General features: G+C 40.5%; 1 protein-coding gene across 1 annotated transcript in view; it reads right to left on the minus strand.

Moving 5' to 3' along the window:
* The window catches only part of LOC104636596 (CRACD-like protein), a 111,704-nt gene that overhangs the window by 51,247 nt on the left and 33,853 nt on the right, over nucleotides 1-26,604 (minus strand). The window contains exon 17 of the mRNA XM_075762715.1: nucleotides 25,881-26,015. Coding sequence (XP_075618830.1) covers nucleotides 25,881-26,015 — 135 coding nt within the window. The remainder of the gene's footprint in view (nucleotides 1-25,880; nucleotides 26,016-26,604) is intronic.

The following is a 26,604-nucleotide window of genomic DNA, read 5'->3' on the forward strand; positions in this document are numbered from 1 at the left end:
GGGTACCGTGCTCAAGCCCTGCAGGGTACCTGGCCTGGGCAGCACCCCAGGGGAGAGGGAAAGGCAAGCGACCGCTGTCAGCCCAGAACTCTGGCAGCCAGGACAGGGGCCTGCGAAACTGCAGCAGCAGCTGGCTGGGAAGGGTGAGAGGCAGAGGATGGAGACAGTACAGAGGGAGGAGGAAGGGAAAGGTGCCCAAAGGTCTCGCTATGACCTCACCTGAATGCCTAACACTAAGGTATTTCTGAGCTGCCTGAATATGCATGTTTTACCCATGTTGTTACTTTAAACTCAGAGTTTTTTAGAGATGATTCCGTCTCTTGAGTGTTTGCACAGTTCCAAGCACAATAGCTCCTTGTGCTGGCTGAGTCCTTTGAACGCTATAAGAATACAATTAAATAATAAGAGCAGTTAAAAGCTTGGTGCTACTCATACTTGAGAAGATCTTGCATGGCTCTGGACAAATCATAGGCACAGCAACACTCTCAACAAACACATTTTCTAATCCTCTCATTATTATTGTTGCTCTCTCTTAAAGGTATCTTAAAGTAAGAAAAAACCATTCCTTTCATGAAAAAGTATTCATTTCATTTCATATCTGAATGTCACAAAAGACCAACAATTTATCCAAATAGTCTAAGTGAACAAAAGCTTGAGAACTCCTAGTTAAATGCTTAAATTTGCATATACACTTGTCTTTTTCTGATTCTCTTGTGTTTTTGGTGGCTCAGCTGTCATCCAAATAGCCCGCCTGCTCTCAGGTTTGCATCAAATAGTGAAGTGAGAACAGTGCAAGGTCTGCAGCATCTGGATCTCTTAATGTTTAGATAAATGCTGACACTACAGACCTGGTCCTACTTTTCCAGAGCTTTCCACCTCAGTTATGAAACTAATAAACCTACCCTAGTTCAGTGTCCTTGGTCTCAGCCGCTCTGATCCAACACCCACTGAGGCCAAAAGAAAGATTCCCTAATTACCCAGTAAGTGCCAAATCAAGCGCAATTAGACTCGAGTGCAACTGAAGAACAAGATGTATAAATTCTTTTGCAATGCAAATTCATTTGCTACTGAACTGTATTGCACTGACCCACCCGCTCCAGGTCTTCGAGTAATCTGATACTTCACACACCACCCAGCGTGCAGGGGAGTGGTGCTGAGAAACATGTTTCTTGAAATTCCCAAGCTGCTTTATGTACTTCATGTTAGTGGTTCATAAAGAGATGGCAATCAGATTTCTGCTTGTCACCATCATGAATGGATGGATAAAAATTCAGTGACAAGTTATGAAATGTTACATCTGCTCGAGAAGGTAGAACAACCAGCCAAAACCAATGTGTCACAGAAATGTGTAAACCAGCACCAGATCTAGCCAGATACGGCACAAGCCAGGTCTATATTTGAAAGCTGCACGGGTACAGATGTTAGTAGGTGTACTGAATAAAGGACAGGAAGACTCTACCACCAGTCTGCATATCCATGGTAACCAAGAGAGGGTCTCCTGGGGAAAGGAGTGGTGAGATGGGGAACAAAGAAGCTTTATTCTTTTCCCCTTTGCATTAGGGCTAAACAGCTTTCATATTATATAGTGAGATTATGTAGGCTGGGGCCATGTTCACCCCCGGATAAAAAGAGCAATGAGGAAAAAGAACAACAGGAGTTCATCAGCATCTTCAGTCCTCAGAGGGCTTGTCCAGCTTGCACTGTGGTCCATGTCTCTGCATGTTCACAGCTATTGTTCCACCTAAGCTGAAGTTGATGCAAACACACACCCAGTTGTATTACAGACAATCCATTATAATATACACAATACAGTATAGTACCCAAGACATGCACTGGTTGATTGGGTCATACGAGCTAAAGAAAGGAACAATGGCCCGCTACGCAGCTATCGCTATACAGCACTTGGGTATGAAGTGCCAGTATAGCTCATTTCTCTTTGTGTATATGAATATGTTCTGAATACATTTATGATGATGTAATTGCATCCGCTCTAGGCAAGGTTTGACAATCTTCAGTGCCTTATAACTACTCACAAAAGTTCTTTTACTGTCGAAGGCCAACGTCCAGTGAAAGCACAAGCTATTGCATAAGCAATGAAATAATCGGGATCTCCATACAATGCACAGCGATACCAGTCTCCTCCCACGTGTGCCTACGGCATTACTCTAATGATCCAAAGGGCAACACTTTGAGCTCCCGCTCCTCCGCGTACCCCAAACAACGCTCGCAGAGACACCGTCTCTCTCCATTTCTTTCCAGTTATCATCGGGGCAAGAGGCAGCGCTGTGGCCGACACGGAGCTGAGCCCATGCAAACTGGCTGGTGGGTACCTGCGTGCTGAGCTGCCAGGCAGGAAGCCAAGGAGAACAAAATAGGCACCATCTGCCCTGTTGCTGTATGCAACCTCTGAAGTAGCAGGATGAAACATTATTACAAACACAGTTACTTTTAATAATTTCCTTTTCTTATTCTCCTGCCCCTGCCACAAATTTCAGTTTATTCCATTTGTGAGTCTGATGGCTCTCTGCATGTGGTCCATTTCTCTGGCTCATTCCTGGTGCAGGTTCTCCCTGGGATTCACTTGAGGCAAGAAACAGTGACATCAAGAAGAAAAGAGGAGAGAATGAAAACTGAGGCAATAAAGCCTTAACATACTTTAAAAGCCATCTGAACATCCAAACAGGAGCAGAAAAAGCTCCTTCTTTTTAAATATATCTTTTGTTTCCATGCTATACTATCTACAGGGTATTTTTTTTTAAATAGTCTGTTCTAAAATAAGTTGGGCATGGTCTTGTTACTAATTATTGTATGATTTGATAATCATACAGCAGAGCAAACTACTTTCCTAATCTAGATAAAATTCTTAAATTCTACAGTGCCTTTAAGAAAATGGGACTTAAGCACCTTTTATTTCTTCAATGACATATAAGCCCAGGAAAAAGTAATTTTCTCTCTATTTTAGTTGGTTTTGAAAGTCTTGGAATTGACACTTGTATGTAAACGATTTATACCTTCACTTTTACAGCTATGTGAAATCAGCATTGATTTATGCAGCACACGATGTCTTTATTTCTTGATTAACTTCCCTTCAGGCTTTCACTATAAGCCAGTCATATTTTATCAGAGATGAGATAACAGTGATACTTGTATTAATTTCCTTCACTATATTCAGTTGCTTGTAACTTTGGCAGGTGATGTAACTTTTAAGTCCTTTGAGTGGGAGGGCAAAAGGATGAATAGCTTGTGGTGGTGTAATTGAAGTCCACCTCACATGCAAGAGGCAAGTTGCACAATGAACCTTGGTTCTGACACACTCAAGTTTTTGCTTTGACTCAGCAAAGTAAATAATGTTCTTTTCAAGCAGTCTGCACAAAGTTGTCAGGGCGTTCTGGTTTAACACACAGCACGTTATCAGACATTCCACATCCAACATAATTAATTAAAACATTTAAAAACTGAAGTAGTTTCCCCTGGTATTTGACAATCTGCTGTTCTTAAGCAAAGTGGCTGCGAGTTTAATAAGAAATGTCAGGAAGACTAGTTAAAATTTGAAGTTCATTTTCATTAAGAACCTTCTCATATAAGTAGACCACTTGCATGTTCCTATTGCAGTACCTTTCTCACCCACACTAGCAAATGGCTTTTGCTTCCTCACCCTAACCTATTAAAGCAGATATTGTCTCCAGATCACCACCTGCTGTACAGACCTGTTGTGGAATATTGTATTTTAATGACACAACAGCAGACTCTTGGGCTGAGCTAATACGAGCTCTCAGCTTTAGGCCAAATCTGATAGCAAAGTAAACAGAGTTGGGATGATGCTGAGTGCTATTGTAAATTCCAGCCTAATTCCATCCTGAAGAGTGATGGAGAAAATAAAATAGTATAAGCACTTACAAATATTATGATGAAAACTATACGTTGGTCAGTTTTATTTCGCCTTATGCTTCAGAAATAGAGGCTATTACAATAACAACTAGTCAGATAAGAAAAGCTAATAGGAAATGAGACTTTATATTGTGGAGATACAGCCAACAAAATTTAGTGTTGTAGAAGCAGATGTGGTTGGAAAAACAACAAAATACTTTTCAGTAGAATTTGCAAGTTCGTTTTGTGGAGATGGAGCCAGAAAGCCCCTGCTGGAGGCTCCCACCACCATCACCCACAGATCCAATGTCCCCATGAGTCCAACAGGAAGGTTCATACTGAGAAATACCTATTTGCACACATGGTCCTCTTTTATAATCCAAATTATTGTTGTGATTGGGCTACAGCTTGTGCTTTCATTCAGAGTAAGACTGCAAAGCAGCTGAGCTGGTTATTAAACCAGACAGTTGAAGCAATATGAATAAAAATTAGAGAATTAGACCTAAAGGTTACAGGTTAATTGCCAGCAAACCCATTTATTTATTTTGCTTTGACTAAGAAACTCGCTACATCAGGCACATTGCAAGAGTTGCAGAGAAAATTTATGCAGTTTGAAAACTGACCAAAAATCTTTTGTGTACACATGACAAACAATTTACAGTGCTCTCTGCTCACAGAGTCATTTGGCATCAGATTCACAGGACTGGTTGTACTAAAAAAATCCTCTCACCATGACAAAAGTTGTGGAAACAACCTCTTTACTCTAGAACAGACAGCATTTCCTTAAAGCACTCCACCAGAGTCCAAATATAAACCCTATATGCTTGTGCTAACAGTGCTGAGTTACACAAGAGACAGTAACCAGCTGAAAGAGCATAATTTTGTCAAAACAGCAGGTCCAGCTAGAATTATCCTTCCATACACTGCAGACTCACTGCAAATGTCAGAGAGGAGCCAGAACGTTTACTTGCATCAGATATCTCTGAAATGGACCAACATTCAGTCCCATAAAAACTTTGAACTTTGCCTGTTCAAGGGTTGAAGCCCACTTGGGGATCCTGGAATATCAGATATGCGGTATTAAATTATTACACACACATAATTTCAACCTGCTTCTAGGGCAGAAATGTCTCTCTCTCTCCTATCATCTTCTGCTGTTAAATTTCAAGCTAAAAGCCACCAGCAAAATTAATAACCCAAGTTATTGTGACTGAGTTAAGCATTACTGAAGCAATAGCTATAATTCAGAGCAAGTGTAAAATGCAACAGAGCTTCTTGTGGGTGCCCCCTCCCTGGAAGTGTTCAAGGCCAGGTTGGATGGGGCTTTGGGCAACCTGGTCTAGGAGAGGGTGTCCCTGCCCATGGCAAGGGGGTTGGAACTAGGTGATCTTTGAGGTCCCTTCCAACCCAAACCATTCTATGATTCTATGACTCTTTATGAAAGAAGGTAATGAGAGCAACAAAACCATCATCTATAGATGCACAGCAAGTCCAAAGAAGCAACTGATGTTGTGGGCCAAAGGAGACGTCCCTTAAGATTGCACATATCATCACAAATGCACATATTTGTATGGCAGAGGTGTTTCTGTGGGGAAGAAAGAAAGGAAGGAGAAACGCTGTAGGAAAAACAATACAGGAAAGGCAGCAGAAAGTCTGAGAGAGAGCGAGAATAGCTATTGGGAAAACTTCCCTGAAAAGGCCTAATGACAGAGCACCACCTCACTGATGCCAGAACAAAGTAGGGAGTGACGCTCAGAGAAACCTCCCTCCTCTTCATTGAATTCTACTTCATCCATGGAATCAAGATTTGGGTTGGGTTTTCTAATTATCAGGATCAAATCTGGCTTCATCACCAGACTAACATTAGCTGAAACTTATTAAAAATTGCCTGGTTTTGACCTAAGTTTTGACAGCCTGAACTCAACTGAATCCAGGGTCACAACACCAATTCTGACCTTGCAGCAGTTCCTCACTCTGTCTTGCTCAAGTATGTTTTCGTTCATACATGCTACTCTGTGTTCTCAAATGCTGGTGCAAAAGTGGAAGAAGCAGCAACAGGTCCGCTTTCAGGTGGGTTTTGTTGATCTCTTTCACAGCTGTGGCAAGAATTAATTGTGGCGAACCTGTCAAAATGAGCTAGAGAGCCTGTTGTACAGCCATGAGGCCACAGACAGAGGGACAGCTACGCACCACACTGACCAGTGCTAGAAGGCCCCCTCTCCTGTGCTGAACTCCATCAATCTTTCACAAGAGCTGGTAACACTCCTCATTCTATTCTGCAGCCCAGCTTACCAGACACGTTACCTTCACACCATCATGACACCCAACACGATGCTCCTTCGGACGCATGTACAGGGGAAGCAGGTACCTGTGAAATTCTGTCCAGCAGATAGAAAAGTAGATTTCCTGAAGTCCTTTAGGCTTCTCAGCTGATTGCAGTATGTGCCACGGTTTCTCAAAACTAGTCAGTTGTTTCAGAGAAACATGAGCCTTATGAGGAGAACATGTCAATTCATTCACAAGATATGCTCCTCTACAAGTATGTAACACAGATTGGAACTGACATTTAAGATGACCCACACCCTATATAAGCCTCACAAAAACTGCCTAGTTATTCACTTTTCCAGCTTGGCAAACTAAGCCTCCATAGTCAGTGTCAAGCTAAAACATTTGTTAAAATAATTCTTGGCTTCCCTCCACTCCAAACAAATTCATCAGGCAGATATTTCAACTCATTTTTGAGTCAAGCAAGCAGAAGTAGGGAGGTACAAAGGCAGAGGTATAAAAGCCTTCATTAGCTAGAATATGATTTTTTTTTTTACACCTTTTTCTTCCACATAAGGATGATGGAAGGTTTTGGCTATTTTTGAGGTCACTGTCTCCAGTTAAGAGTAACACATGAGCTTTAAACAAATCAGACAACCGTGGAACAATTTTAATCCCTGAATGAATAAATCCCTTGGGGGACCTGGCTGCAGAGAAATCAATGGGCAATTCTATTAAGCCTTAACAGCAAATAAGGCACAATCTGGCTTCTCCAATGAACCTCAAAGCCACAAATCCTGTCATAAGAATTTATCAGATTCATGTGATCAGTCATCAGTGTTTAGAACCCAATTATACCCCGAATGTCTTCTGCTTACAGCAGCTGTTGGAACAGCATTGTGTTAGATCATCTTTGGGTTAGGGGCTATAATCTTGCAGGGAAAAATAAGACAATAATAAGCATTAACTGGGTGAATACTCATTTGTTTCAGGGAACTCCTACCCTTATCAGCACCCTGCTGCCCACTGACCTTACCTCTAGCTCAGAAGTGTTAAGTGTCAGCTGTGACTGTGAGAAGCTCGGCATTTGCTCCCACAGACTTTCACAGCAACATATAAATGACCCCTCCTGCCCTACAAACTGGAAGTGCTCTCTCTAACTGTGGAATCAAACACAAATCATTCATACTGTGCTACAAAACTACAGTACAGGCTAGCACAGAAAATAGAACTTCTTTAAAAAAAAAAAAATGATCAAAACAGAAGAGGCAATTTCGCTTCCCCCCCCAGTATAACTAAACCCTCACCTACTGATATCTCTCAGGGTAAGGACAAAATCACTTTGCTTGGTATGGTTGATACAGCCTAGCCCATATCTAGGAGTCTCTGCGGCATGCCTCGGGCTGCATCTTTCTTGTAAATGAAATGCTCTCAGGACTGTTCTGTGGCACTGGAGCCAATGGCTTGAAACTAGACTGCTAAACTCTCACGGTCCTCGAAAGAAGGTGACTGCATCCACACTGCTTGTTGAAAACCATCACTAGGCTACCTAACCAGGGCCGTGTCCAGGTATGTTCTAACAACCTGAGAGGACAGGTGATCAGTGAGATCCTGACTCAGGGAGGTTCCCTGTGCTGTTCAGCAGTACAGGTGCATCTTCCCTGTCCAGCCACTCAAAACTGTTCAGATCTGGGGAATGCCCAAGGTGCATGACAGCTGCCTCTTGGCTTGCAGAACCAAATTTCCTTTCCTTGAAACCAAGGCACGTGAACAAGAGGGAGAAAATAACACATACAGCTACTACCCAGACAGAGCTATGAAACATGCATGGCACACCCCGTGCCCAGAAGTTCAGACGTACTCACTCCAAGCATCCACTGTTTCACTATATAGTTCTAGAGAGTCAAGTTTTCAGAGCCATTAAATGCCTCAAGATAGAGATGGGAGCCATCACCTCTTGCAATGAATAGGAATCATTAGCTGATAAGATGTACAGTGGGATTTTCAGGTTAGGTGCCTCAATCCTATTGCAGTTGACTGGAATTATATCCCTGAAGATGTTAAAAGCCTCTGTGTAAGAGAGAGACTTCTGTTATCCCTCGACACCCAAGTACAATGTCTCTAATCCATTTTGCTGGCTTATGAAAGAAAGAAATATAGAAGTAATACTACAAGCAAGTGTTGTCTTCCTCCTCCTGGGTAAATAAAAAATATCACCTGTGTGTTTCAGCTTTGAGATCTTGCTTCAAGTCTATCTCTAAGCAAATAAATGGAAGTCTTGTGGAAGCTGCTGAGGTAAATTTCAACATTGCCTGGCAGCATGAGATACAAGACAAGCACAAATAGTTAAGTAGTTTAATTCACACTGGTTTGGCATTCTGTCAAAGGGGGTTTGCAGAAGTAATTAAAAAAGGGAACCTGAAGTCATTAGAAAGAACAAATAATTTTCACAGTGACACTTTTCACCGATGTATGCTATCCAGAACTCTGTAATTTGCGCAATCAATTTAAAACACCAAAATACAGTTATCAACTCACTTAAAAAACCTAAACTAGTAAAGAATCACAGCACTCTTCATCAGTCAGTTCAGCAGCAACTAGACAGTCTGGCTTTACAGTCTGCAGCATACTTTCTTCCTACTTTCACCTCACTTACAGAAAGATGTGAAAAATAGCTAGGCTACAAGATTTTAAACAATGTGTTTACCATAGCTCCCATTACTTTGAATCAAATAACCTTTGAGATAAGTATATATTTGGCGTGAATATTTGAGAGCAGTAAACTGCACAGTATCTTAGAAAGCAGATTGGTGAGGAACAAGAAACCCATGGATCAAATACAGTCTATGACTTCACTTTGATAATTTGGGGCTGAGTAATTTTGGGGGGGATGCATCTGGACAAGAAAGTGTATCTGTGCCCTGCCAAATGGGTCAGACAGTTCTCTCTGGGCTGTGGGGAAAAAAAATTCTCATTTCTGCTATAAAGCAATTAGCACACTAGGAGAAAATGATAGCACACACTGAGACAAGGTAATACACCACATTAACTGTTCCCATAAACCTTAATGGTAAGTAGGAGGGATGGAAATAAAAAATGTTATCCTCCTTACAGTAACAAGGGCTGTCTTTATCAAAAATACCTTGGATGCATTCACGCTTGGAAGCCAAATTTAAGATACCTGAAATAGGCTCCATTTTCGTCAGCTGTTGAACACTCCTCTCTGAAAAACATCCACTTTAGAGACCATCTACCTTCAGTGTCCCAAAGACACTAGCCACTTAGGAAAATTCAGAACACTTCACTCAAGCACACTACCTTGTCTTTCTTTTAAAATCTCCCTTTCAAAATCCTGGGAGAATCCTGCTGATGAGGATAGTGTTTTCTTTTCCATGCTTGGATTATGTGCCAGGGTAGCAAAACCCAGCTACCACTGCTGGCCTGAATGGACCACACAAGGCACCAAGAAAGAGGATCTCTGCATGTTCATTCATGCTTACAAAACTGAGGACACACAGATCTAAGAGACTGATTGACCTATTTTACCTGTTTGTTTAACCAGTGATCAGCCCCAACACGTTTCTCATCTGCTCGTTTTGATTCACGCTCTTGTATATTTGTTCATGATACGCTGTTGGAGGAACTAAGGACTGGTCTCTGTTGGGCTACACATCAAGTAAGCTCTATTATATTATGATGCTGCCATCTATAGTCTTTCTGAATACCACACTATCCCTGCAGAGTTTTGATTTTAATTTAAATTTATAAAAATTACATTGTTTATCCTTTGATAAAACCCTCAGTGCTGCCCCCTGACCAAAGAGAAACATGAAATAAAAGGGTTGGGGGAACAATCTTTTGTCACCTTTCTCCTGTGATTTCCAACCCCAAAGATCTTCCCAGTTTTGCCCGCTCTGACGTTCTCACATGAAGACTTTGCCGTCAGCAGGCTGGAGAACAGATGACCCTGAGGTGAATGCTTACCAAGCTATCATGACTGGTTACTTCCAAAGAACAGAGAGCATGCCTGAGCACACTACACAACCAGCCTACGGTGCAGAAGACAGGGATGGCAACCAAATCCAAAGTTTCTGTGAGGCCAAATGAAGAACTATCACCAGCTACTCCTATATATACTTCACTCGTGCTCTGCTTCTGTACACTGATTAGTACCACTAAGCAGTGACATTAATTCTCTTCCTCTCCCAATGTTTTTCTGTACAATAGTTTTTTTAAGCTAACATATAATTAAGTAAAAAATGGATTTTGATGAGACCAGACTTATATGTCTTTTTGCTGCAGAGCAGTACACAAAGTGATGTAAATTCGGAATCTCTCCACTTTGTAGTCTTACAAGTGGAGATCTAAGCCATACGGATGTTTTGCACAGCGTTCCTAGCTATGAAACTGTCACCTCAGCGGTGATACATTAAACGCTATACCAACTCAGAAAGCTTCAGAAATTAGCAGTTCATTCTTCTTCTAGGAGTGGAAGTGGTTAGAAGGACAGACAGCATGTCTGTCCCTCCTTAACCTCTAATTTGTCCAAGTACCTATGTCTCTCTCGCATGTTTCCATGGTGCAGTGCAACCCTTACTTCTGCCCAAACCCCTGATACCTTGCAAGAAGCTTAGCGATACCAATTCCAGCATTAAGGAAAGAATGTCACAACTGTAAGATTTCAGGAGCTACCAATTTTGATGGCATACAGTGCCCTTTTATCTACACATCTGAGTTTTCTTTAAGCTCTGTTATACTGTATTTATAGCTTCCTTCTTCAGTGCTGGAATATTTTCCATTTTAGGAAGGAATGAAATCTAATCAAGTGTAGAATCAAATAAACCCCTTTCTAAATTCTAAAATACAGGCAGCTGATAGCATTGTATTAGACAATCAGTTAGAAGATGAAGCTGTTCCTTTGTTATTCTATTTTTCTTTAAATAGCGGAGCTGCCAAAGCTGATGTGATAAAAGAAGAATGACATGGAGAAAGAGAAACTGGGTAATTATCCCATCTCGCTTATCACTTCTGGATACAAAGGGGTAAAACTACAACTTGTGTCCCCTGCCCAGTGCCTTCATGTGCTACAGATAAAGAAACAAAGCACGCTGAGTTTTTAGCTTTTCAGGGAGGCAATATTAAACAATGCCATTCCAAATAAATTGATTTCAAAAAAACCAACAAAAAACCCCAAACCAAAACACACCAAACTCTTTTGCTGTTTAAAAAAAGCAGAGCTATTGTGGTTTTTTATCCATAGAATATAATAAATTGTTTACGGAGACTGTAGCTTAGCAGCACAAGTTGAAGCACGTTTTATAACTCTGTGTACTCTCACGAGTGTGTCCCCCTTGTGAATTCAGACTTGCACATCATACCTAAAACGGTAAGTGTAGCCATAAAAGAAAAAGCTGTACTTCAGTACAGTCAAGGTATTTTTCTTGGAGGATTCTTTTTAAAGCTACTTCTGTCTCAGGTTAGCAACGGACTTCACCAGAAAGCCAGCTGGTAGAGGACACCACCAAAAACATGTACCACCTTGTACATGTGTAGGTTTCCCATATGCTTACTGGGGCTTACTGATGAAGTCTGCTCTGAAGCAGCTGAGAGCATGGAGAACCACGGGCCTCAGAATTCTGAGGAAAAAAAACGTACTGGAAGAAATACCTGTGAAATCAGTGTCGTGTTTTATCTCATTCTCTTTGAACATAACAGACACGCTAAAAAACTGTTTGCCCTAAGTAAATACTCTTGTAATGACACTTCACTAGACTCTTTTAAGGTCATGGAGAGTCAAGAGTGACAAACTGCTAAAAAAATCCCACTGTCTCTCTTACACCTGTTCTGACGCATATTTCTCCGAATCATTGATTTCATTTTCCTCTTGAATTATTTCAACATTTGTCAGAATTTAAGGCATCACCAATGTATACAGCAAAACTTGCTCCCAAGGTACATTTCAAACATGCTCTACAAAGGCAGATACACCATCTGCTGTTTAAAGGGGTCTAAGACAGCTTTCTGCTAGTTAAATTCCTACAACCACTGCTGGATAAGATACCTCTGCCAAGAGGAATTTTGTTGGGTCCAGCTGAGGCTATACAGAGTACAGCCACCAGAAGTAGCGGGACTTGCAAGAGGTATGAACACAATAAAATGTTACCCTTGAAATCAAGACAACGATTATTTAAGTGTCAGCTTCATTAAAAACATCACTGCTGATTGTATTTGCAGAAACATCTGCTAACACATTTATGCTATACTCCCAGCCTGCTGTGAGTATTTTCCCAGGTGCTGACAGACCCAATTGCTTCTTTTTGAACTGCCAAGATTTTTAGTTTCACCTTGTCATAACACATAAAACAGATGTAGGTATTTTACACTCCAAATTCTACAACACAAAATGTTCACACTTTATAGACACCACAAATTAAAGTACTCCAGAATTACTGTACTGATTGCATCATTCACTTTTATATTTAATTTTAAACTCTTCCATTTTAAATGTATTTCAAAGCAGCCAAAGATCCCCTTGCCTCTTAAATTGTACTTTGGAAGAATCCACAACATCTATCTGCAAAATGTTAATCTGATACTGAATTAGAAAGATCTTTCCATTAATGACTTGATGGGATAACACACATTTAATGAGCATATCTTAGCTTTGCCCTCTTCACGTGGGGTGATGGAGTGAACGAGGCTACAGTACTACACTGAGAAGGCTCTGGGGAGTACGAGGAGGGACTTGTGCCAGTACTGGCTGATCCAAAAACATAAACTGTGAGGACCTCACCTTATCAAACCCAAAGCTGAAGGATGGAGAAACATAATTTTGAGGGAGTTCTGTGGACTTTAGGATGAGTAGCAATCCACTGAAATGCTTCGGTACAGATAAAGCCATTTTCCTTAAGTGATAATTTCGTCCATGAATGGATATTTCACTGTAACAAAATGGGTAACTAAATGGTCTCCTTTCCTGAACTTTTTGCATAGCCTCTCTTTTCTCTTTAATAATACAGAATCATAAATCTCTCAGTAAGAGAAGATTATATATTTAATATCTTGGACACATTAGATTTAGTGGTTTATGACTGAATTTCCATCTCTCCTGCGATTAACTCTCTTACAGACTATGCAAAGCTGGGAAATGAAGTAGCTTTCCCTACAAGAGTAGGTTACAATCCTGGCATGTACAGCCTTCATACTACTGCCTTCCAACAAAGATTTCCATGCTCAAATGGATGTCCTTTAATATTTGTGACCGATAAAAACCAGACACATTCAGTTCATCAACACCTACAGTCTCAGAAAGTCACTACTAGGCATCTGAAAACATAAAGATAAATGAATTGTGCATCACTGGATATATACTACATTTAATGAGCCAAAGCCAGTTCTTGCTGTTAAGAAGCAAGACTTCAGAGGGCAAGAGAACCAATGCATTCCAGCTGGGCAGGACAGTGGACAAGAGATCCATGACACTAGCAAAAACAGACTTAGGAGACGCCTTCACTTTCTGCACAGCGAGTGCTCTGCAGGGTCCCTAGCCACAATGGGGTTTGGTTATAGTGCCCCAGTCAGAGACTGGTTGTGCTGAAACCAAGAGTGGAACAGCTGGATGCTCTACAAGGTGATGGACATTTATTACATCTTCATACAAACACAGTGAGAACTTTGTCTAATGACATCAATGATTTCACTTTAGTCCTGCTGAATTTGAAATGTAGTCTTGCTACTGCAATAAATATTTGCCCGAGACATTTCCATAATTTAATCATATTTTCAGTTCCTTGGTAACAGTTCAGTGCCAGTCCCTGCTATTATGGAGCTCTTTCTTTTCTCCTCTTTGGTACTCTTCCATCATGACTATAAATACTGAATCTGTCAATCAAGTGTCATGGTTTAGCCTCACACGGCAGCTACTGCTCACTCACTCCTCCCTCCCCAGTGGGACGGGGAGGAGAGTTGGAAGAAAAAGGTAAAACTTGTGGGTTGGGATAAGGACAGTTTACTGGGACAGCAAAGGCAGAGGAAAGTAACAACAACAGTACTTATGAAAGAATAGGCAAAGCGAGTGATACACAATGCGATTTGCTCACCACTTGGAGCCCGATGCCCAGCCTGTCTCCGAGCAGTGACCCCTCCTCCCCAGCCAGCTCCCCACCTTATAGCTGGAGCATGACGCCATCTGGTACAGAATATCCCTTTGGCGAGTTTGGGTCAGCTGTCCTGGCTGTGTCCCCTCCCAGCTTCTTGTGAAAATTAACACTATCCCAGCCAAAAACCAGCACACCAACTAACTTACAGCTGTTAATGCCCTGCACGAAGGGATGGCAGAGGATGTTGGTACTGCTCCAGGCCGCGTGTGAGCAGAGCCCTTTTCTCTGGAGAGCTCAGCAGCAGCAGGCAGAAGGCTCCCATATTCCTATGCGCTATGTTAGAAGCAACACTGCTGCAGCCACTACTGCACAGGTTACTTTTTTTTTATCCCCCAAGAGAAGAATCAGACTATATCTGCAAGTATACTTCATGCTAAAGAAAACATTTTTAATTAAAAACACAGTAGAAGTAAAATTCACATGGTCATTGTGAAAGCAAAGACCTTCTGCTATGAACTCTGACGTCTGCACGTAAACAAATTAATTACCCATCACTACAACCACAGAAGGTTTCTACTTCATCACTGATCAAGCTAAAGGCACCTGCTCCCTTTCCTTTAATGATAAGCCAACTCCTACCATGAAACTGCCTTCTTTCAATGATTAAAGAGCTACAAGGCAAGTGCCAGCAATAATGTTACATTTTTTCCTTCTGTAATCTAATCTTTGCCCTGTAGAAACTGCTGATGAGAGCTTGCTTCCACTTAAAATTTACATAAAACCAATCCATATCACGTTGCAAGGAAAAGGACTTGTGCCCCTGTGTTTATTGGCACGGTGATACGAGGAATGAGAAATTACTCTGATGCAAAAATGATATACAGCCTTGTATCAGTATCAAACAGGCTTTGATGGATGGTTACTATTTTTGGAGGCTAATGATATGTGAGTGATAAAACAAATGAACTTTCTAATGATGACAAATATGGGAGAATATACAGCACTGAGTAGAGAACATGACGTCCAACTGAAAGAAGATTTATGGGAGCTAATTTTGGTATGTTAGATTTATAAAGGAAAAACAGTAGAAGAGGGAAAACTTCTGGAAGATCTCGTGTGTGTCAACCTGGAATAACAATTTACTTTCAGACAAAGGATGTAACATATAGTCCACTGAACACTTCTAGCTGATATTTATATTGCTTTGGTATTTATATGCATATAAAGCCTAAGATTTGCATGATTTTATGCAAATTAAATACAATTAAACTAGCTACAGAAAAAAGTAGGTTTTTAACTAGCGTGAAAGCACGCATATAATTACTGCTTATATTGGTATTAAATATGTGTGGGGGGGTGTTCAGTTAATCATATGGCAAAACTGGCAGGATAATGTCTTCACAACTAAAATAAATTTCCCTGCACTCTTAAAGGGATTCTCCTACAGATCTATCAGTGGCAATTACAATTCAATACATTAAATATACTACTGACCGTACAGTTTGTCAATAGAAGTTAATATAATATCAAGAAAAAATGGCTCGTGATATTTCAGGTCTTGTGTCCACAAATATATTAAAGTGGGGAAGAAGTCACAACGTTTAAGGATAATTTCAGGCCATAGGATCAGTTAGCATTTTGTGACATGTCTGAGGAATGGAAGAGGGAAAGCTGCAGGCTTTTGGGGCAAGAAAACATGCCCGCAAGCTGAACTCAGCCTTCCTGAGTGCTATTGAGCACAGCAAGCCTCTTCCCCTCAATCTTATTCATACCTTCGATAAACCTCGAAAGGCTGACGGTGAAGGAGCCTTTTGTGTACAGGGAAAACACTGTCCGCGTCTTCCCACTGTGTGCCTTCGGCCCCTAAATTAAACGCCTATTTTGATTCAGTTTAGGCGTCTTCCTTCACTATACTCTCTGAAAAACAGGCTCAGGAGAACACAACGGGAAACAGAGCCCTTCCCCGCCGGCGGGCACCGCCGTGGCGGCCCAGCGCCCCCGTTCCCGACGGCAGCGCCCGGCCGGCAGCGCCGACAACGGCTCCACCTGGGCGGCCGAGGAAGGGGAGCCGGCATGCGGGGCTGCCCTCACCCCTCTGCGCCGCCCCCCGGCGGGCTGGCGGAGTTCCGGCAGACTGAGGCGGGCAGCGAAATCCCGGCGGATGGGGCTGAGGGGAAAGGAGATCCCAGCGGGGAGGGTGCAGTGGGGAACCTTGCGGGCGCCCGACTCTACCTCCTCACGCTTCCGCGACCAAGCCCGCAGCAAAGGGCATGCGGCGAGGCTGCCCCCGCAGCGCCCATCTTTGGGCACCTGCCGCCGCTTCCTGGCGGGTTTCCTCGCCTCCCGCCGCGCGGGGCCGCCGCTATGAGAGGGCACGGCAGAGCCGTCGGGGCCTCCCACCGCTCCGCGGCGACGTGCTCGCCCGGGACTCCGCGGACACTTACACGGTACCGGTGACGGGGCTCCGCGCTGCCTTCACTCACCTGCGGCCTGTGCGAGGAGCGAGGCGGCAGCCCTCCGGCAGCGGCTCAGCCTGGGACACCGGCAGCCCGCAGACGGCAGGAGAGCGGTGCCCGCGGCTGGCAGCGCCCGGGAGGCGACGAGGAGTGAGTCAGACGGCACCGGCCCATCCGAGCGCGCCGCACCACAGCCGCTGCTGACCTGCAGCCACCTGCCCGCAGCCCTACCTCACTGCTCCCCGCCCGGCCCGGCGGGCCCGGCAGCCACCTGCGGCGCAGGACCCGCCCGCAGCCGCGGGGCCAAAGGCGAGGCAAGGCGGCAGCGCTGCCCGGGCAGCTCGCGGGCGGGGTGCGGCGCTGAGGTAAGGGGCGCGGCGGCCCAGGCCCCCGCCTCGGGCCGGCGTTGGCCGCTGCCGGGTCCCTGAGTTACACACGGGGCTGAGGAGAGGAGAGCAGACCAGCAATTGTAAAAGAGCTATTTCACCACTAAAACTTTCTGCCTCGGCTTTTCTTTCCCCTTTCCCTACCCTTAGTAGTTTAAGGTAGCAACTGGCCATCTCCAGGTTTTTTTCGTCTCAAGCAAATTAAAGACTCTTGGAGTCAGCGGGGTAATCGGAGCACGTAGCTACAGTCAGTAGGTACATCTGCTAAAAGCAGATCGGACCCAAATTAAAAATCAGTCAAGATCCATACAGCAGTACCAAAGTGAAAGGTTCTAGCTGAAGTTACTTGCAGCTGTGAATAGTAGTACATTTGGATATTCAAATAGTATAGTTGAAGCTTAGTTTTCATGCAAGAGGCAAGAAAGGAAGGCTGGAAGAGTTGACAAAAATAGCATGAACGGAGTAGTTTCCCTCTTCAGCATCTACCTCTTTCAATAAATTTGTCTCAAATTTGTGAGCTCTAGCTTCAGCATGAGCCCATTTTTGTCTCTATAGAGACTCTCTGGTGTAAAGTCACTGAGTCTGAGGACAGCAGTTTTGCACAGAAAATAGAGGTGTTGCTTGAAAAAAGGACAATCACCACACTACATTGCCTTGCAGTCCAAGGTAAAAGTGTTAGAATGAAAAATGCTCTAGAGCTTGCTCTTTTCTTAAGGCAGTGGTAAGTGGAGCAGAAATGAAAATGGTAAACTGGTGCACACTCAGTCTTAGAATGAGAAATCATTTCAACATCACTTCTAGAGCAGCCACTGTGGGTCAAAAAAGAAATTCAATTGTAAGTTTTATTTCTGTTAAGTAGCATTGTTTTTAAAATGTGTATGCATTAGCAACAGTAATTTTACAAAATATTACTGTGTGCAGGAAAGACATACCCTTGTGTAAAGCAAATCTGAGAAGCACATTGTTCACCTGCTAGGTTGCACTGCAGCTCTGACAACAAAGTTTTCTGCTTTGTGTACTCTATATAATTGCTTGGGTGTAGGCTGCATTCAAGATAAAAAAAATGTTTGTTCTTCTCCCACCTCAGGAAATAAAACCACTCAAAATACAACGTAGATGAGAAGCACAAGCTAGGAAACTTAAAACTAAGCTTGGACTTTTGTATCTGCTGAAATAAATGATTAAACTGCTTAGTGGATTTTAATAAAAGTCAAATGTGAGACAGCCTAGAGAAAAATCAAATTGCAATATATTAGGGAGTTAGGTCCACTTGATGGAAACATCATTTCAGGCCATGTCTTGTACATAATGTTTTAATTATGAGCAAACTTTGATCAGATTTTTTATTAATAAACTTTGAAGAAGCAATGTCATGAAATCAGGATGTATGTTTTGACCGAGTCAATCTAAGTCAAGTCACATGAAAATTTTATCCATCTTATCAAGCTATTTGTCTTCTGTGTGGACAGTGTCTAAAACGTAAAACCAACTGTGAAATATCTTTCCATGTGTTCAGATAACTGTGTATTTTAATACCACAACAGCTATGTATGATTCATTCATCTTCATTTCACGTACTCCCTCTGCTGGAAATTAATATGAAGATTCAGTGGATCAGAGGAAAGATCATTAATGCAAGATAGATTAAAAAATCCTCTTGCTTCTTTTATTAAAAGATCAGACTTCTTTACACTCTTAAGTCTGCATCAGTAAAACAACTTGTATTCCTTGTGGCATACTGAAATCACTAACATTTGGAAAGAGGAGCTAATGCAAATTAACTAGTTAAATATTCCATGGATACTAACTATACGCATTCTATTGTATCATTTAAGATCTGCTAATATCAAAGTCAGATTAAATAAATATACAAAAGCAAGCAAGCAACAGAGCTGCTAAAGTATATCTGATGTTGATAGTCACATGGCACTCTAATACTCCACAGCCTACGCTGATACCAACTGGATTAATTGCTCTCAAAAGAAAGGAAGGGGATAAAATAAAAATCTCAGCTCAAGTTCTACCAAAGAGTACCCCACACCGTAAGTGTTCTTTCTGGTCAAAGACTAAAACCACTTGCTTTAACACTGACAGCAGAATCTTCGACTACATGTTGCTAAAGTTCAAGCTTTATTAGTGACTGAAAGGGGGAAAAAAAATATCTGCTTTTCTTTGAGTGGAAAGAGCAGGATAAAACACACAGATACATGGTTCCAAATGCTGCTGAAAGGTTGCTTGCATAGATTTTACAAAAAGCAGTGAAATACTTCTACCCAGCAACACACAATGAATTCTTCCTCCTTGAAGGGGCTATACCAGTAATGGAGATACTGTTCTGTATACATAGTAGCTCCTATTTCTTCTAGTATGAAGAAAAAGAGACTAAGGAGGGAGGGTACCAGAGGCGCTGAATTCTTTCTTCTGCAAACCCTGTAAACCAGTTATGCTCAAGTAAAATACCTTCTACTGATTAATGGTGATAGTTTCCATTGCCACGGGTAAGCAAACTCAGTTGGGAACAACTCCATAACCAGTGGCTAGAAATTAAAAAATATTGCTCCAGAAGAGCATGAATACTTTAAAAAAATACTATAGGATTGCTATGCAAAAGAGAGAATTTTAGATCATCACAGAGTAGCTGAGAACAAGTTTAACATGCTTTTACTTCATATAAACCCCACAAATTGTATTTTCAGTTTTGCCTATGTAAAAATATTGTGGTAAAAGGCAATTTAAAAAAGTATAAAAATCAAGTATAGCATTGTTCACAGTTGCAAGTAAGTGTCACAAATACAAACAAATGATAAAGAGATTTTTGGTGCATGTTTCTTTCCAACCAAAATACTGTAATAAAGCAACAAGAAGAAAATCACCCTACCATGCGTAACCCACATTATGAGGAAATAGATACTATCACAAAATGTATAACACATTTCAGTTTGGGCATATTCAATAGTACTTCCTGTTTTTTTCAAAAAATTAAGGCGTGTTACAGATTAGAGAGGTTGCAACTAAAAGCAAAGAACTGCAAATACTCTGTTTGAGCTCATTATCTGTCTTAAGGATGAAACAAAGTTGCATATTCAGCAATGCAGGTTTTTAAAAATACTATTGGAGCAGGACATACAATTCCCAATCGACAAACACTGTTCAAGTCTTCTTGGCTATTAGTACAGACATTGCCAACAAGCAGCTTTTTTGTTAAACTGAAATGTATTATTTGCAAACTTCAGCAAATTCAATCCTTTCATTTTTTCTTTTCTCAGTTTCTGGCTTTGTGTTAGGTCAGATGTAGGGGGTTACCACTACAACGACAGTGCTCTCTTAATGTACTCACTTGAATGATTTTTTTTTTTTTTTTTTACCCATCAATAATTACATAGCAATTAATTGCTGTTAGAAGTCACTTGAAGTCTATATCCCATCACCATTGACTAAAGTTCCTTTGGCCCCATCCATGATCAGATTATCCCTTTGCAATTTGCCTGCAGAAAAACAAGGTTCTCATTTCCGTAACGTTTTCTAAACAAAGGCTAACCCTGTTAATAAAGGCTGTTACTTTATCAGAGTACTCTACAAAAAGCAAGTTTATTACATCTCGATATTTATAATCTCATATTCCCTTATCCTGTGTACTTAAAAGAAGAATTTTAAAGTCCAAATTGCTTAAGAATCTGGTGCTTTTACTTTGGTGTGGAGCACCTCGTTACTGACTTCTTTATGATATTATATGGAAAAGCTGTCATTATTGCAACTAAGGAATTACATCTTTGGACATGGGCCTCTGCATAGTATATCCGCTCCCCGAAAGAGCTCAGTTTTATCTATTTTATGTTTATCTCTCCTTCTCATCTTCTAAATGATAAGGTATTAGTTTTATAAACTAAGATCACGTCTCAAACTTTTTGTGATCATCTAAAAAAAAATCAATATGGCAGTATGATTGCAAAACAATAAACCACTTCATCTTCTGGAATGATGAGATGATCACCTTCTCTCATCTGGGAAAAGTCTACAATATGCCTTTTAATAATCTCATGGTGTGGAAATGGTTAATATCATTATGTCTGATCCTACAGTCTTTATAACTTGCAAGTAGTCCCATTAACACTGGTGATTGTGGAAATGACTTCTGTGGCTGTCCCCCAAACAGAGGATGAAGAATCAAGACCTACAAATTAAAATCAAGTCACCTGTACTGAAAAATATTGTTGCTCTTATGGAAGATAATCCTAGAATTTATGTTACAGGTATATGTTTATATTTTACTTTTTTTTTTTTTTAACATTATTCATCAAAATACTTTTACAGGCTTTTTAAAGCTACCTGTTCCCAAAAAGCAACATAGGCTCCTATCTACGGTTCATATCAATAGGTTTTAAAAGGCAGTTAGGAGCATTCATATGGGTTATGCTGTCTTTAATCATTATTCAAATATGAATGTTAATGTTTAGTAGTCAGGTTATCACAAACCAAATTCATATGAAGGAACATATATGCCAGCTGTACGTTTAAACCATTACCATGACCAATGTGCCTTCGCTTTCAAAAATAAACTGGAGAACTTTTTAAAAATTCTTTTATATAGATACCAACAAGGATGAATCTATTAAAAAAAAAAGGATAATTTAAATGAATTAAACAGGAATTACTTCTCAATTTCCAAATACAGAAATAGAGATTTCTCAGATGATTTATAAGGAATTTTACATTTTCTCTTGCATTTAAAGTGTGAGAATATAGAACACAGACAAACGTTATGACATAAAGTGCAGAAATTCAGAGCAACTTTAAGTGCCAATAACTATCACCAAATGGTACTCACTCATATTAAAGAACTCTAAGTAGAAACTTCATGCAGTTTTAATAAAATTCTTAGAAGTTGAACACACCTCCACTAGGCATGGAAACATACAAAAAATATGTATCTTCATAGATGGATATCAAAACACCGGTATCTGCTGGCATTAGTATCTTATTTATCCAAATTAATAAGTCAGCCAGGTTTGAAGGGAGGAAAAAACCCAAACTCTTCCTATCTTGAGATGGCACAGCATTCTCTGAAGCTTAATACTCACATAGTTCAGCAAAAATACATCCAAATAACACCTGAATTCATAACACCTGAATATAGACACGTTTTTCTCCCAATAAAGTTTCATGTTGTTATTTTCTTTCCCTTTTTTTTCAGTTATATCGATAATCCTCTAAAAGTATGCACACTTTTAAAATAAAAGCACACTATCAGTAAAGTCGATGGAACTTGCAGGTTTTTTTCTGTTTACTGAGATGGGCCATCTCACACAATAATACAAGAGCTGGGAGAGGAATGGCAGAGGAAGCTATCTAGACTGATTTCTTCCCACTGGACAACATTAAGAGTGATGAAAAACCTGTGCAAGCATTTGTGAAATAGATTTAATGAAATTTAGCATTCAGCAGGGAAAAATTATAATTAAATAAGCATTAAACTTTAACTCTCCAGATGGTGTGCAGAGTCTTCACAAGCCATTGTGAATATAACATTATAAGTCCTTGAAACAAGAATTCCTAGAAAGAAAAAGAAATCTAATTTGCTTCATGTTCAGTGAATACAGAAATACATTCTGATGTTTCCATGTGTGAAATTTTAAGGTTTTGATTCTGAAAGCACTTTGGGCAGGCTTCCCAGTCTCTTCAACAGTCAATCCAGATCATTTGAAGGATTAGATTTCATTGTACAAAAGTGCCATACGCTCTCTGAGGTGAAAGACAAGCTTTGGACTCCTATCACTTAAGAAAATCAGACAGAAGAGGTCTTTCCCACTAGGTCTGCAAGACAAACTACAAGGCACATCCTTTTCTCTTTACTGAAACAAGGAGTCTAGTGCAATAGACAGAGAGAAAGATGGAAGAATAAGAAAAAGTTACTGTCCAATTTACTTCTGATATCTCATTCTCAATAAAATAAAAAAAATGATTGTCTGCCTCATCTCCCATCACAGTCCATCTGCTAAAATAGCACCAAAATACTGGAGAGGAGGAAGGGTATTAATGGCAATTCCAGCACAGCTATCTCATTATACTTCATGTACTGCACAGTCAGACATTAGCTGTGGAAGAAGCCTTGCTAACAATGAGTGGTTGTTTCTACAGTATCTTTTTCAAACCCTGGTAACTAGTCTTCAAGCAACTGAAAAATGAGATTTCATCTCCTGGAAGCCTATTTCTAGTAGTATTCTGCTTTAAATCCAACAGGAACTTACACCTAGATTATGTTCAATCAATTCCCCACATATCTGTCTAAAAAGTCTTAATTCTGTGATTCTGCTGATGATTACACCCCCACGTTTGCATTAATATTCTTGCTTTATTCTCAGGCCATATTTTACATTGTTTTTTCTTCTGGTCTCCATGAATTTGTCTGAATCTTTCTAGAGTTAGCCAGGATGGAAATTATTTCATCATTCCTAAATATTTCAGACATTTCTACTATTCCATCTTTTTCTTGATACAGACTCTAAGTTCTTGACATACAATTTATAAAGACCTTTAGTATTCGGACATTAGAGCACTCAGCCAAACATAGTAAATCAGATGTAAATCACTTATACAAAGCAGACAGATCCACATTCAGATCTCTGTTCATCTCAGGACAGCCTTATCAAACAGGTTATTTTATTCATCACTGTTTCATTACGCTACACAAACCTGATAAATTCTTCCCAGTTGAGCTTTTAAAACATAGTACAGACTGCCAAAGTTTCAGATTTTATTTTTATTGAACAGGTTTTTTAAATGAAAACAATCCCAAACCATTTAGTATAAGTAACTAAGTCTGGAACAACCCCAGTTGCTAGCCAAAAAAGTATAACAAAGAGCTGGATGAGGAAAAAGGTTATGAATTACATTAATATCTTGAGCACTCAAAAATGGCAAATAATTAAGCAGAAAAACAAAAGAGTTCATTTGCACTCAAAAGCTACATTGATTTAATTGAGAAAGATTTAGCTTAAACCAGCTGAAGATTTTAAGCAAAGTTTTTATACCTGGCTTGCATATTTCACTTTTAGTCCTTACTTAAACTCATTGTTCCCTAGGAATGTGCAAAAGCAGATCATGCCACATAAGGCAGGCCAGGGAAAAAACCCAAAACAATACAAATAAAACACCCCCACAAAACCCAAAAAGCAAACAAGAAAGGAGTTGGATTCATAATCTAGTTTGTAGAAGATTAGTCTTGATTTGGTATTTAGCCAGAAGTTTACTAATTAGAAAGGAATTCTATCACCCTGAAAAGGGAGTGATACAAATAGAAAAACCACCATAATCATTAGTATCAATGTGGTGACTCCAGGGACTGATCCCTCTTTTCTTTATACACTATCAAAAATAGAAAAAACTGTTACAGTAATTAAAAGTAAATTAAACCATTCCAAATGATACAATGCTGATTTCAACAAATTTAAGAGCTATGCTGTACTCAGACTAAGGAGGAGTAGACACAGTTCTATCAGAGGAACGAAGACTCTCTGTACTTGCTATCAAGGACTGGCAATAGCTACAAAATCACTGTCTTGCACAGCTGTGTTTTCCTTCTAAGGGCATCAGAAACAGCTCACTGACCTAAGGAAACCTGTCTCGTACTCTTAGGACCTAGGTACTTAGAGGAGCCCTTGATAACAAACATTAATCAAGTGCCAAATGTAATAATCTCAGTTAACAAAGTTGTCCTGGTTTTTGGCTAGGATAGAGTTAATTTTCACCCAAAGTTGGGAGGGGACACAGCCAGGACAGATGACCCAAACGAGCCAAAGGGCTAGTTCCACACCATAGCACCCCAGAGGGGTCACTGCTCCAGATGGGCTGGGCATCAGGCTCCAGGCGGTGAGCAAGTTGCATTGTGTATCACCCACTTTGTATAGTCTTTTGTAAGTATTGCTGTTGTTATTTTCCTTGTCCTTTGCTGCCCTAATAAACTGTCCTTATCCCAACCCACGAGTTTTACCTTCTTCTTCCGATTCTCCTCCCCATCTCACTGGGGGAGGAGTGAGCAAGCAGCTGTGTGGTGTTTAGCTGCCAGCTGGGACTAAACCACACAAAAGTATTAACAAAATTTATCTTGGAAGTACATAACCATGTCAAAAGCAGAAATCATTTCCTCCAAGTCATGAATTGAGAGGTTTTTTCCCTCTCAAGTGGCATTTTTTTTTAATGTGTGCTGCCATCAATCTACCAAAAAAGTGTGATGCAACAAGCTACCAGATAGGAAACTACACTGAGAGTGAAACTGATAGGGGAGTAGCTGCATATTGTGGAGGCTCCATTTCACTGACTGTTAAACAGAAAGCTGGGCTTGCTCCTCCTCAGGGTTACATGTATTTGAAGACTTGGAGGATGCATTTATGTTTCTTGTAAAAAATGCACATGTATAAACTATTCTGAAAACTACTAGAAGAAGAAAGGCTGGATAGTTAGGAGCTTTTATGTAGGAAAGATGAAAATATTTACATCTACACCTGAACAAAATGGTAGCAAGTCAAGTAGAGATTGTCTGTAGCATTATTTCTATTTTAAGAATTTATGACTATAGCATCCTGATGCAAGTAGTTCCTATTAATCATATAGTTTTGATACAGCTCAATAAAATAAAATGAGTATCATCAAAAGATTGTGGTCCTGAATCTTCTTGTAACTTTTGTTGGAGAAATGTAATTGCATGGAATTCAGTCAATATTTTGACAAGAAATACCAGAGTTCATCTTTTTTTTTTTTTTTTTTCTCCTTCCCGTCAGTGTTTGGAACTTCACTGTTGTTGAACCACTTACCCTTCCAGGGACCAGTCTAGAGACCAAGCAGGAGATTGATGATGGGAATGTTCAGGTGATGATGTTCTTAATGTAGAGCTTAACTGATATGAGATTGCACAATTCTGGCGTCGAAGCTCCTGTACAGCACATTCCCTAAATAAACATTATTTTACAGTGAGACTAAGCATTTTACAAAAATCATCAAAGTGATCTCATAGTCATTATCATCTTTTTTATCTATTTGTCAGCTTTTTAATTTTATTTTATAAGGAGATGTGGTGTTCATCATATTCTTCTCTGAAAGACAGATTAGTGACTCTCTCTACTCCCTTACTCAGATTTAGTTCTACATATACATTTTCCATAAAACACAGAAGATAGTTATGGTTGCTGCAGCTTAAACTCTAAAAATTGTAAAAATCTCCAGGGAGGAAGAGCCTAATTTTACAGTTATTTAAAAGTCTGCAACATAAGGACAATCACTAAAATCAGCAATGGTATTAATGTAAGAACAGTGTTGCTTGCGGTATTCATGTGCTGGTTTGAGTTGGCAAGGCCAGTGGAGTAGAGTCTACCTCAAGTGCCCTGAAACCAATGGATATTTAAGAGATGCTGGACTTCTCAGTGGGAAGGTTGTAAAATCGTTGTCTAGTCATTTTGACTGCAAAGGGTAGGGCCTGGATACTGGATCAATTCGTAACTCCTGCATCTGGGCGTAGGGGCAGGAAGTACGTGGGATGAG

The sequence above is a fragment of the Balearica regulorum genome, chromosome 1, assembly GCF_011004875.1.
Source record: "Balearica regulorum gibbericeps isolate bBalReg1 chromosome 1, bBalReg1.pri, whole genome shotgun sequence".
Taxonomy (NCBI): Eukaryota; Metazoa; Chordata; class Aves; order Gruiformes; family Gruidae; genus Balearica; species Balearica regulorum.